General features: G+C 34.5%; 1 protein-coding gene across 1 annotated transcript in view; it reads right to left on the bottom strand.

The window, feature by feature from the left end:
• The window catches only part of ACTR3 (actin related protein 3), a 66,556-nt gene that overhangs the window by 15,345 nt on the left and 36,768 nt on the right, over nt 1–14,443 (bottom strand). Inside the window, exons 4-6 of the mRNA XM_047868841.1 lie at nt 11,474–11,584; nt 6,911–7,006; nt 5,050–5,157 (exon numbers count right to left, since the gene is read on the bottom strand). Of these exons, the coding sequence (XP_047724797.1) occupies nt 5,050–5,157; nt 6,911–7,006; nt 11,474–11,584 (315 nt within the window). The remainder of the gene's footprint in view (nt 1–5,049; nt 5,158–6,910; nt 7,007–11,473; nt 11,585–14,443) is intronic.

Raw genomic sequence — 14,443 nt, 5'->3', positions numbered from 1 at the left:
TAATATAACACAAATAACCATTATAATAAGACTAGGTTCTCAAGTTAGTGTATTTATATTCTCAAGTACTGCTTTATCCCAGGAGAATTCTTCTAGTCTTTATTCCTCAAGTGTATTCCTCACAATACTATATTACATAATTTATAGTACTATACAGATATTATGAACAAGAATGGTCAGCAACCTAGAACTATTCTTTTACTGGTAAGAGTTTATAACCAAGACTGAAATGACTGAACAGCACAAACAACGAATTTCAGAAGTATTAAATGTTTTGATATTAGACCAGATAGAAAATTATTTTTAAAACCTTTTATATTATCAGTGAACAGTTTAGACAACATTGTAGGAAATTTATAGTCTACAAACTATCTTTTTTCCTACTGAAGTAGGTACCAATTTCACAAGGCTGAGGCATTCTATGCACCATCATAATGCCAAATAATTAAGTTCTATACAATGAATCCAAATTTTCTGATAGGAGTCAGAGGTACAAAGAATAATGTAGCAAAATTAAATTTAATTAACAAAGAATATTAGGGATGTCCTCATCTGGGCATGGCAGAGTATTAGTGATTGGATTTATCCTCTCACCTTAAAGAAAAAACAGGACAAATTATATGCAATAAAGGTTTACAGACAGTGAATGAACAACAGGCAGAGTAGGGCAGTGTTCCCCATGAGAAGAGAAAACAAACAAGATGAATGCTATGAACATCCCATCTCATTGCCTAGAAAAGTGCCCACGCAGCAGTAACAGGAGGGAGAACCCAAGCAGAGCCAGAGTCTCATTAAGTTGAGGATACGGAATTTCGATTTCAGGAAGGTCAAGACGGCTACAGTTTGCAAGTCAAACTATTGAAGTGGAAAGAGCTGCACTGACACAGCTTTGGAGATGTGAAAAGTAACACGTAAGCTGACTAATAATCACCACATTCATGTTAGGAAACCATCAAGACCAAAGAAAGAACCTCTAGAAAGGAGGGGACAAAATAATCTCCAAAGCTCTTGCATAACTGGGAATAGTCTACATTCCCATTAATCAGAGTTTAAAGATCTCAAACACAGGGCATTGAGTAGAGTCCACAGAAGGGTATTTCTTCAAGAGTGAGGATGGAGTAGAACCAGACAAAAGACTGTTCTGGACTTGCTCAATAACACTTAAAAGGAGCTCCTAAAAGGATCAAAATGATTCCTAGTAACTTAATTGGGTTCCAGGAAAGAAATCTCAAAATATTTTAAAAAGCCCCCAAAACCCAGGACACAGAAATGTAAATATACGGTACCTAATGAAAAATTATAATCAAGCAAGGAAAGAGGAAAATACAACCCTGACTGGGAGAATCATCAAAAGAGAAAGCAACAGAAATACAAAAGATAATAGCATTGATAGACAAAAACACTGAAACAATTATATATTCCACATGAACAAGAAGATCAATGGAAACATGAGTGAGAGAGAAAGGGAAGATAAAAAAGACCCAAAGAGAACTTCTATGATGAAAAATAAAATATCTGAAATAAAAAATACTCTAGGGGCACCTGGGTGGCTCAAGTTGGTTAAGCATCCTACTTCAGCTCAGGTAATGATCTCATGGTTGGTGAGCATGAGCCCCACATCAGGCTCTTTCCTAACAGCTCAGAGCCTGGATCCTGCTTCAGATTCTGTGTGTGTGTGTGTGTGTGTGTGTGTGTGTGTGTGTGTCTCCCCTTCCCCTGCTCATGCGCTCTCTCTCTCTCTCTCTCAAAAATAAACATTTAAAAAAGAACAGCATTAAAAATATATATATGCTAAATGTGATTAGAGCTAATTAAATTATCTGCTCTAATAATTAAAAAAGTGAACATGAGGACAAGAATGAACCATTCAATTCATGAGTTCCAGCCCTACATCTGTTTCTGTGCCCACGGCACAGCCTGCCTGGAATTCTCTCTGTCTGCCCTTCATGCTCGCTTGGTCTCTCACTCTCTCTCTAAAAACCTCAAGGAGAAGAAATGGAAAAAATAAAATAAAAGAATACATTTAGGTACATCACAAACTACTAAAAACTAGTGAACCAGGAATATATTATGCGAAAATCTTGAACGCAGCTGGACAAATAAGAAACATTACAAAGAAACGAGCTTAGGAATAATAGCAGACTTATACTCACAAACAATGTAAGCCGAAAGACAGTAGAATTACATCTTTAAAATACTAAAAGTAAAAAGCTATCAACCTAAAATTCTATACCAAGTAGTATCTTTCAAAGATGAAGGCAAACTACTTTTTCAAAGGATGTATATAAGTTGAAAGAGTTCATAGTCAGTAGACCAGCACTTTTAAGTAATGCTAAAGGCCATCGCCATCATTCTGGCAGAAAAAAATTAGGCTAGACGGAAATATGGACCTTCACAAAGGAAACCAGCACTGGAAATGGTAAGTGCATAAATATAAAAGAAACTTACCTTCTTCAAGATCTCTTTTAAAGATGACAACTTGTTATGGGCTGACATGTCCCGCCTCTCCCAAAATTCTTATGCTGAAGTGCTAACCCCTAATACCTCACAGTGTGATTGTATTTGGAGACAGGGACTTTAAAGAGGTAATTAAGTTAAAGTAAGATGATTAGAGTTGGCCCTAATCTAATATGACTTATGTTCTTAAAAGAAGAGATTAGGACACAGACACACAGGGAAGACCATGTACAGATAAATGGAGAAAATTAGGCCATCTTGATAGAAGACACAGAAGCCTCGGAAGAAATCAACCCTGCCAACATCTTGATCTCAGACTTTATTACCTCCATCTGGGCAAATATTAATTTTCTACTGTTTAAGCCACTCATTCTGGTACTTTGTTACAGCAGCCTTAACAAAACTAATATACTATTTACAATGAAACAAATTAATAACATAGTGAAAATTTATAACAGGTAGAAGTAAAATAAGTGACAATTATAATTGCAAAGGGAAGTACACTGTTGTACACAGTACCTACTTATAAAACATCAGAACATTATTTGTACTTAGATTATAAGTTAAAGATATTTATTATAAACACAAGAGCAACCACCGCCAAAAACAAGCAAATGACAATGACAAAGAAGTAGAACATAGCTAATAAGTCAATAAAGAAAACAAAATAGATTTAAAAAAATACTCCATTAATTCAAGAGAAGGAAAAGAGTACAAAAACAGGAACATCCAATTCTTAATATCCTTATAAAAATTCACTTATTCATGTTCATAACTTCTATTTGAATATTAATTATCAAGATACTGACATTACTGATTAATTTCATAGATCTTCAGATCTTGGTGAATCAGAACCAGTTCACCTACTAGTTCCACAGCCTACTATTTGGTGATCTTAGGCAGTTCATTTATTTTCATTTTTTAATGGGTAAACTGAGGTCCTCAAAAGGTAATATAACCTACATAATAGATTTTGAGGTTCAAATGAGAATTTAAAATGAAAATCTTAAGAAGCTCTATGTACCACTAAGAAAGAAAACTGTGACACCAACTATAAAAAAAAAAAAAGAAATATTGGACACATTCCAATATCCAAGATATTAACATATCCCCCAATGGCAAAAAAAAAAAAAAAAAAAAAAAAAACAATGTGATATAGCCATACAATGAAATATTATATGGTGTAGCCATATAATGAAATCTTATTTGGCAATAATAATAAATGAAGTACTATCCATGCTACAACTTGGAGGAATCTTGAAAACCTAAGGCTTCATGAAAGAAGCCAGTCACAAAAGACCACAAAGTTTAGGACTCCATTTATGTGAAATGTCCAGAACAGGCAAATCAATTGAGACAGAAAGTATGTGAGTGATTGCCAGTGGCTAAGGTTATCAGGGAGAGAGTCTGCTAATGGACAGAGCATTTCTTTTCAGAGTCATAAAAGTGTTCTAAAATTGACTGCGGTGATGGATGCACTCTGAATATACAAAAAACCACTGAATTATACATTTGAAATGGGTGAACTGTATGGTGTATAAATTATATCTCAAGAAAGCCGATACTAAAAAAGGGACAATTATTACTAAAACTATTATGACACTGGGAGAATGGATTATAACATCTAATCTAAGTCAACCCAAGGATGTTATCCTCAACAGAGGATGCCTGATCCATTAAAAATAGGAATGAGAATAATGAAGACATAAAAGTCCCGAAATAATTTCATCCCAAACAGGATATTTAATATAATATAAACATTATTTGAAAAGCTGTTTTCTATGTATACCCATCTAATATTATCAAGTATGAATTCAAGTAGTCATTTTCAATATATTAGGCACAATAAAAACCCGAATTTGTCATTAAGAATTGGAAGCACAAAGGCCTTGGCAGAAAAAATGCTATCTCTGACAAACAATACAATCTGATGTATTTTTCTTAATATGCCTTACTAAATCCAAACCACAAAGTACAATCATAACTTGAGCTTTTTATTCAAAAAATAAAATAACTTTCCGGGACACTCAGCTGGCTCAGTCAGTAGAACATGTGACTCCTGATCTCGGGGTCATGTGTTCAAGACCCACCACTGGGTGTAGAATTTAATTTTAAAGAATAAATGAATAATTTCCCAAAATTATTAACAGCCATGAGCTTATAAACTATTTAGTTAACCTACACACCCAGCTCAAGTCTGTTAATCAAGGATAAGAGAGATTATCAAGTAGCTAACATACACACACAGACATATCCAAACCAGAAAACAGAATTCCGTGTCTAAGAAAAGAAAGGTATAATATATTTCCATTCCAGTTACTCCAACATTTGCTAATTATGAATTAGAAATAATTTCTAATATCTTTAAAATCATTTTCTAATTATAGTACAAACCTATAGCAAAAAAGACTTTACAATTTGTTTACAGAATTTAAATATTAATTTGAGCAAAATATAGCTATAGCTGAACAAATGACCAAATTTTTAAAGTGCAACATTTAGAATTTTTTAAAAGTGGTATTAATTCACATAATTTATTTCTGCCAGATGTGTTATCTGATGTCCTATTTGGTAACTGTAAAATATTCTTACCACAGGAATAACATGAGTGACACCGTCTCCACTGTCTATTACTGTACCGGTCAATGTCCGTTCTCCTACTTGTCTTGAGGTCCAAGATGCAGCTAAGGCAAGAACAGCCTTAGACACACACACACACACACAGATTATGACAAACAAAAAAATAGAAACAAGGGCAAAGAGTTAACAGAAAAAAAACTATTTCAATGGAGTACTACAATTTTAAATGTACAACTGACTCTTGAACAATACCAAGGTTAGGGACACTGACCATTCCAACACAAGCAGCTGAAAATACAAATATAACTTCTAACTCCCCCCAACCTGAACTACTAATAGCCTACTGTTGACCAGAAGCCTTACCAATAACCTAAAGAGTTGATTAACACAGATTTTGTGTGTTATATTGTATACTGTGTTCTTATACTAAAGGAAGCTAGAGAAAAGAAAATGTAAGAAAATTTTAAGGAAGCGAAAATACATTTACAGTACTCTACTAGATTTATCAAAAAAACTCCACAGATTAGTGGACCCATGCAGTTCAAACCCGTGCTATTGAATGGTCAACCACAGTATCTTTGGAAAGAAAATACACAAAATTAATTTACATTATGCAATAAAATTATTCACACCCTACTAATTTACAGGCTTATATTTACTTTCAGGGGCATGTTCATAAATATTCCATGTTTTAACAAGAGCCATTTTTCTCCTAAACCCCGCAAAATGGGAAGACTAACATGAGATATCACAGTACTAAGAATGCAAGGACTTAAACTATGTTTATATGAGCTAGCCTATACACAAACCACAAAGTGTAAGGAAGGTAAAGAAATACACAAACACCCAATCACTCGTTATTCCATACACAGATGGCTATAAACAAGTACCTCTATCGTAAGATTAGCTCCAAATTTTCTAAGTGCTGCGTGCATTTAGAAATATGTAACAAGTTATTTAACCATAGAAAAAGCCATTATACTCTTCTAAATATTATGATTTAATCAGGAAACAAAGTTGAGGGGACTGCGTTTTTCAATGCAAAATACTAGCATGGGCAATAAGATACAATTTTTTTTTTTTAAGTTTACAAATAAAGAAACTAACACAGCTAGTTCATTGTTTAAAAACTCAATTTCATACAATCCAAGCTTCAAACAAGACACACAGCCAATAATTAAAAAGAGAGCTAAACTGGCTTTATTTTACCTACTTGCAATATAATAGCTGAAAGGGACCTAGAAAGTTATCTAGGCCATCCTCCTATTTTAGCACAGGATCACACACCATAATCATCATGACCTAAGAGAACTACACAATAGTTTACATACTTATTAAACATTTATGATATGCTAGGCATCACATTCACTACAGGGTTAAAAAACAAGTAAGAGGTGAGCTGTGATCCTGAAGGGTAGGAGAGAAGCCATTCCATGAAGATACACTTACAAAGTAAGTTCAATAAAATACTACAGGGATTTCTGATACATGGGAAGCAGAAGGGCACAAAGAAGATGGTCCAATATACCTAGCAGTAAGTCAATCAAAACAAACTATGAAAAAAGGACACAACAAATGTTCTAAGGATAAATGAATATGTATATAAAGTTCCTGACCTGGAGCAAACAATAAATATTAGTTCCCTTATTTCTGTCTCATGAAAGCTTTGAATTATCTAAAGTTCATCAACTTACTTCCTTCAACATTTCTCTTTTGCTGATTAACTCTATTTCCTATGATTTCTAAATTACTGATTCAGGAAAGAATTATGGCATGCTTTGAGGTTATGAAAAATATGTATTTTTTAACAGTGAATTAAACCTTAGATTAAAATTTAAGAGACAAGCTTATCTTGACTTATGAACTTGCTTACCTGCACAGCAATGTACAAGCCTGGAACATTGAAGGACTCAAACATTATTTCAGCAGTATATTCCCTGTTTTCTGGAGTATTCAGTGGAGGTTCAGTCTATTAAATTGAATATTAAACATTTTAAATAGACAAGATCAGGTTATTTTCATAACTTTATAGACAATTTTTAAATAAGAAATAATTTATGTCATTTTATTTAAAAGTCTTTTAATTAAACTTGCAGGTACAAAGATAGACATACAGACCAAAGAAAAACTATATAAAGATTTCAAGCAGATCTAGGCATATATGAAAACAATATAGTTATTCACACAAGAAACTGACTCCTTATGTCACACCATTAAGCACTGATAAAAGGAATGAGAGAGAAAGGAGACCCAGTCAAATCATCTTGTGAAAGGGTAAAGACAGACCTCCAGGGAGACATACCAATCCTATCTGCTGGTGGAAGAACTCTCACCCATGTAATGTTTTCAGCAGGATGTACCTGGTCTATTTACAACTATAATAAATAAGCCAAGATTCTACAAATTTATGGCATGGCTTCTTGGAAAATGTTATAGAAGTCATAAAACTGTTAAGAGTATTAAAATGGAGATGTGTAGGGGTGCCTGGGTGGCTCAATGAGTTAAGCATCTGACTTCAGCTCAGGTCATGATCTCACGGTTCATGAGTTTAGCATTGGGCTCTGTGCTGTCAGCTCGGAGCCTGGAGCCTGCTTCGGATTCTGTGTCTCCCCTCTCTTTCTGCTTGTCTCCCGCTTGTGCTCTGTCTCTATCTCAAAAATAAACGAATGTTAAAAAAAAAAAAAATTTTATTTTTTTTTAATTTTTTTTTTCAACGTTTATTTATTTTTGGGACAGAGAGAGACAGAGCATGAACGGGGGAGGGGCAGAGAGAGAGGGAGACACAGAATCGGAAACAGGCTCCAGGCTCTGAGCCATCAGCCCAGAGCCCGACGCGGGGCTCGAACTCCCAGACCGCAAGATCGTGACCTAGCTGAAGTCGAACACTTAACTGACTGCGCCACCCAGGTACCCCCCAAAAAATTTTTTTTTAAATAAAATGGCGATGTTTACAGTATTCTCTTCCATTTTTGTGACCACATACATCATTTAGAAACCTGCAGATTAAGTCTTGGCCAGAACACATCCTAAGTCAAGAGTGGACTGAGGAAACAGTTACCTGCATTCCTGGACTTCATGTTTCACCTATGCCTCATGACTACTTAAATCATTTACATTATTAAAGCTTGAAACTGGGCAAGACCTCTAATTCTTTTGAATGTGATTTGACAATTCTTTTTGTTATCTCAAATATTGAAACTGAAAGGCAAAACTTTTAAACTTCAGAAGTACAAAAGAATTATCTTTTTGATCTTGAGGTAAGAATGATTCCTTAAATTTCAAGAACACATATTACAAAGAGAAAGATGGATAAAATTCAAATTCATTGCAAATTAAATCTTTTTGTTAATTTAAAAAAAACACTATAAAGTTTTTAAAGAAAAAGGTCGACTAAGAGTAGACTTTTTACACATGTAAACCCTTTAATAGCTAAACTACTTGATATGATTAAACTTATTTAGAGGAGTTTTGGAACATGTTCAAGGATTTGGAGATAATTTAGAGACAGGTACATAGGAAATTAAGCACACTAAAAAAAAAAAACCAAGGCAGTTAAATTATAAACTCCAAGAAAAACAGAAGTTCTATATAAAATAAAATATAATCAGAAGATCTCCCAAGGAAAATATACAAATAGCTAATAAGCACATGAAAAAGTACTCAACATCATTAGTCATCAGAAAATGCAAATTAAAACCAAAATGAGAACTCTTACACACCCACCAGAACGGCTAAAATTAAAAAGACTGACACCAAATGTTGGATAGAATGTAGAACAACCAGATTGCTAACACATTGCTGGTGGGTGTGCAAAAAGGTAGAACCCCTTGGAAAAAGTTCTGAAAGTTTCCTATAAAACCAATCATGCATGTACCCTATGACACAGCAATTCCATATCTAGGTATTTGCACAAGACAAATGAAAACATGTCCACAAAAAGACTTGTATAAGAATGTTCGCAGTGACAGTTGGGTGGTTCAGTAGGTTGAGCTTCTGACTTTTGATTTCAGCTCAGGTCATAAACTCATGTCCAGCTCTGCTGAGCACAGATCCTGCTTGGGATTCTCTCTCTCCCTCTCTCTCTGCCCCTCCCCTGCTCTTTCACACACGCTCACTCTCTTTCTCAAAATACACACTTAAAAAGAAAGTTCACAATAACCAAAATATGCATAATAATCAAAAACTGGAAACAGCCCAGGTAATCATCAATAAGAAAATGGATAGTAAGGCACATTCATACAATAGAATATGATCCAACAACAAACTACTGGTATTTACAACAATGTGGATGAATCTCAAAGATTATGCTGGGGGCGCCTGGGTGGCTCAGTCAGTTAAATGTCCAACTTCAGATCTGGTCATGATCTGGTGGTTTGTGAGTTAGAGCTCCACATCAGGCTCTGTGCAGATGGCTCGGAGCCTGGAGCCTGCTTCGTATCCTGTGTCTCCCTCTCTGCCTGCCCCTCCCCCACTTGTGCTCTGTCTCTATCAAAAATAAATAAAATGTAAAAAAAAAAATAATAATAATTAATTAATTAGCTTAAAAAAAAGATTATGCTGAATTAAGTCTTAACCAAAGAGCACATCTTGTAAAATTCCATTTATACAAAACTCAAATATAAGCGAAACCAATCTGTGCTGGAAAAAATCAGAACAGTGGTTGCCTCCAGGGAAGAGGGACAGGAAATAATCAGGAAAGGGCATCAGAAAACTTTCCAGGCTGATAGTAATGTTCCATATCTTGGTAAGGGTTTAGGTTACACAGATGTATGCATCTGTCAAAACCAGACAATGGGTAAACTACATCATGTATCCTGTAAGACAAATCCATCCCACCACTTGTTTCTGTAAATTCAATTTTATTGGAACACAGCCATACCCATTCATATAAGTATTTTCTGACACTGCTTTCCTGCTACAACAACAGAGCTGAGTAGCTGCAAGTTATTCAGAGAAAGTCTGCCAATGCCTGGTCAATATACACTGAATGGTAGAATTAAGATTTGTGCATTTGACAGCATGTGAATGTTATATAAAAGAACTGTAAACAAATAATGAACTGTATTTGATGATATGCATGCTAATGTACTTAGGGGTGAAATTACTCCATCTACAACTCATTGTGAAGTAATTACAAATATAAAATTGGGGCGCTTGAGTGGTTCAGTCAGTTAAGCATCCAACTCTTGATTTCGGCTCCGGTCATGATCTCACGGTTCATGGGTTGGATCCCCACACTGGGCTCTGTGCTGATGGTGTGGAGCCTTCTTGGGATTTCCTGTCTCTTCCTTTCTCTCTACATCCACACACATGCTCACTCTCTCTCAAAATAAATCAACTTAAATAAATAAATAAATAAGATGGAATGATGGATAACCTAATAGCTATCATAAAGCAATTATAAAAAAATTAATACTTGAGTCTAGGTTGTGTACATGTGGATATTTATTGTAAAGCTCTTTCAACTTTGTTTATGGTCTACCCATAAACAATATTCACAAACTACCATAGTAAAATACAGAATACTGATTTACCAAAAATTATGATATAACCACACTGCAGGGAGGGGGAGAAGATAGGGACTTTGTGTTAACAGAAGGGGGATAAGAGGAAAAGAATAAAAGCCTCATCTTTCCTACTAGGTAGTTAGTAGGTAGTGTCTAATATTCAAATAAACAAGAAATAGAAAACATGTTTAAATTTATGTGATAACTAGCACACACACACAAAAAAACTCTTAAAAATTTAAAGTGTTTGTCTCAAGAGAACATGAATCAAAGACTGGGAAAGGTGAGGAAGGAGAATACTATCTTTTTATTTTAAATCTTATACCACTTGATTTTTTAAGCTAAAAACATGTGTTGCACTGATAAAAATAAGAAAAAAGTTTAAAAGTAAATTATATTGTATTTCTGTTGTCAAGAATTATTAATAAATAATAATAAGACTAGTTATTTAAAAAAAACAAAGTGAGGTGCCTGGGTGGCTCAGTCAGTTAAGCATCTGACTCTTTACCTCGGTTCAGGTCGTGGAATGGAGCCCCCATGTCGAACCTGCTTAGGATTCTCAAGATTCTCTCCCCCGCCCCCACCCCTCTTCCCCTGCTTGCACACGCACACACACTCTAAAAAGAAAAGAACAAAAGCAAAGTGCCTTATTTCTAATTTGTTTTGAACCTTACTTACAGTTCCTACTGTAAGAATTAAATATTAATTATGAAAACTTTGTAAAGCACCTAACCCTTGGTGTCTCAACATATTACAACTCTAGTGGAACTCAGAATTAGATAATCTTAAAGACCATACAACTTTATAACAAAGTCTCTTAGGTATATGGCAACGTAATAAGAAACTATGCCCTACTGAGTACAGATGTGATGAAAACATTCTCAGCATTTTTCAAAAATATCCCTGATGAAATTACAATTTGTACTTACCAAAAGAAAATAATGGTCTTCTGGTTCTGCCCTTAAATATTTAAAGATCACCTGTTCCATAAACCTTTCCATCAAGTCCCAATCTTCAACTATACCATGGCGAATTGGCCACTATTAAAATGAAACACAAAACAAATGAAATCGTATTAATATCAAAAGTAAATATAACTACCCAAAAAAGGTAATATTAAATCAGGACAGAAATTTTTAGGTGTGATTTAATAAGTGTATGTAGATCATGCTTAGGAGACACAAACTTAACTATTTAGAGATCAATGAAATTATTGCTACAACCTATTTTTAGATGGTTCAATTAAAATAACGCAAATATATCAAATGCTAAAAACTCTTACATCTAGATAAAAGTTCACTGTACTGGTCTTTCTCAATTTCTGAAAATCTTGTAATAATGGGAAAATAACCCATTAAAACTAAAGTCTATGGATAGTATAGTTGATTAAAGTTTCCTTAATTTATAATTTGTTAGCTCTTTCACAAATATTTGTTGTGTGCCTAATATATATAACACAGCTGGTATGTATAAAGCCAGCATAATCATAAATGAAGCATGTTAAATTTTATTTAAAAAGTTATAGATATTTGTACAGAACCATGCTTTAAAACAGAGTCCGAGGGTACTGCTGCAAATTCACAAAGACACCACAACATATTTAAAATTTTCCAGGGAAATACAGTGATACTCAAAATCAGTTTGACACTGCATATCTACTAGTTCAAGGTAGTTTGGTTTCAACATTAGATCATTCTATATTCCTTTCAGTAACATCACTTCTTTGAGAAGCTGGGTTGCCAGCAGTTGCCATTATAAAAACCAGTACCTCCCCCCAAATAAGAAATGAGGGTGGCAATGAAAAGTTGTGAAGTGCCTAACAAGCACATGCATCATAACAGTTAACTGTGATTATTTGACAATTAAATAAAAATATTTTCCTTTTGAATAGTGTCTTATTTTTTTCAAATGGCTACTAGCTGCTTAGCACTAGCTACTTAATAAACACAACTGCTGGGTATTTCTTTTTGTCTAGGTGGTGGGTGGCACAGTAAAAAATCTTACTGAGACACTGAGAGCACCGAGAAAGTTTGTGAACCTCTGCAATAATAGTTCCACAACATATATAACAAAAGATTAGTGCTATAAATATATAAGGAATTTCTTAAGCAAATTAAAATTTTAGGCAAAAAACTTTAAAAATACACATAACAGAAAGGAAACAAAAAAATAAACAAACAGTTCCATGTACACAGTACGCACTCAATACCTAAGGCTGAACTATTGTATGAACAAGTAAACATCCCATAGTTATTTACTTAATCATTAAACCTCTTAGCTATTAATCCCTTATGTTCACATCTCACTCCAGCACTTTAGATACTTTTTTTAGTCATTATACTTATAAAATGACTTCTACTAGAACTTAAATTAAAATTTGAAATAAAAGAAATACTCTTCAGTTTGCTTTAGGGAAGGGAAATGAATGTACTACATCATTCACCTTATAACATTACTGGAAATTTACATATTTCAATGTTCTAAGAGCTTATTCATTTATTAGTCAAGTATTATTATGCACCTAATGTGAACCACTGGCAAAAATGCTGAGGACATGACCATCCTGCCCACAAGTTCAGCCTAATGAAAGAAACAGATACAAATAATACACTGTAAGATCTTAAAGAAATAAAGTATCTAGCACAAGGTGACCAACTTGGCTTCTGAAGGAAAACAGAAAGGCTCCTCCTATTCCTTTATGACTGAAGTCATAATCTAAGCTGGGTCTTAAAGGAGCAACCTTGTCAATACTGTTTTTTGGGGGGCAGAGGGAAAACATGTAGACAGAATAGAAAAGATATATACAAACACTATATAATATACAAACACTGCAGTTATCAAAAGGCTTGGGGAGAGGAAGTATAAAGAGATAAATCAGTTCTAGATGAAGGATACCAGATTCTCAAAAACTGCATTTACTTACCATGTATTTGTGTTTTATTCTATAAGAAATAGTTCATCAGTGGCAATTTTTAAGCAGCGCAATGACAAGAACAGCTTTGATTTTCAGAAACATCATTAGTGCAGCATTGGGAAAGCTGAAATTCATCTTAAAAGAATCAAGCAAGAAAGAATAAGAGCCCCAATTGTGGTATGGATGATGTTAGGCCATACTGAAGATTTCTGTCAATAAGAATGAGAACAAACTCAAATGTATCAACAAGTTTCCGTTCTGAAGTCAGATTGGAGAGGGTCTATTAATCAAGATACAAAAGTTGTGTACTGTATTGTCTTGGAATAAGCAAGGGTAGAATATATATGTGATGAATTTTGTTTTGGATGTATTAAACTTGAGAGCCAGGTAGTTGGAAATGTAACGGTCAAGGAATTGGAAGCAGAGATCTAGGCTGTAGTCATAGGGAATGAAGTGCATGAGATCACCTAGATAAGAGGGGAGCTTGGGTGGCTCAGTCAGATAAGCTTCCAACTTCAGCTCAGGTCATGGTCTTGCAGTCCATGGGTTGGGGCCCCACATGTCGGACTCTGTGCTGACAGCTCAGAGCCTAGAATCTGCTTCGGATTCTGTGTCTCCCTCTTTCTCTGCCCCTCCCCCGCTCATACTCTGTCCCTCTCTCAAAAACAAATATTTTTAAGTAGATAGATAGATAGATAGATAAATAGATAGATAAGAATCAGGGAAAGCACATGGGAAATAACACATTTGATTAGAGGCAAAGGCGGGGGAAGTAAGAATAAAATAGAAAAGTCTATATTAGGAAGAGAATTATCAGAGCTATCCTGTTGACAGACAAACTAAGAAGGATAAAGATTATTATATACTAATGGATTAACAAACAGTTTAACAATAATCTGCATTCAAATAATGAGACTAAATAAGAAGTTTGGTTTTAAAAGGAAAGAGGAAAATGAGGAAAATGATAGCTCTAAAAGGCTGAGGA

Source organism: Prionailurus viverrinus, chromosome C1, assembly GCF_022837055.1.
Source record: "Prionailurus viverrinus isolate Anna chromosome C1, UM_Priviv_1.0, whole genome shotgun sequence".
Taxonomy (NCBI): domain Eukaryota; kingdom Metazoa; phylum Chordata; class Mammalia; order Carnivora; family Felidae; genus Prionailurus; species Prionailurus viverrinus.
This window is presented reverse-complemented; position numbering and strand designations above follow the sequence as displayed.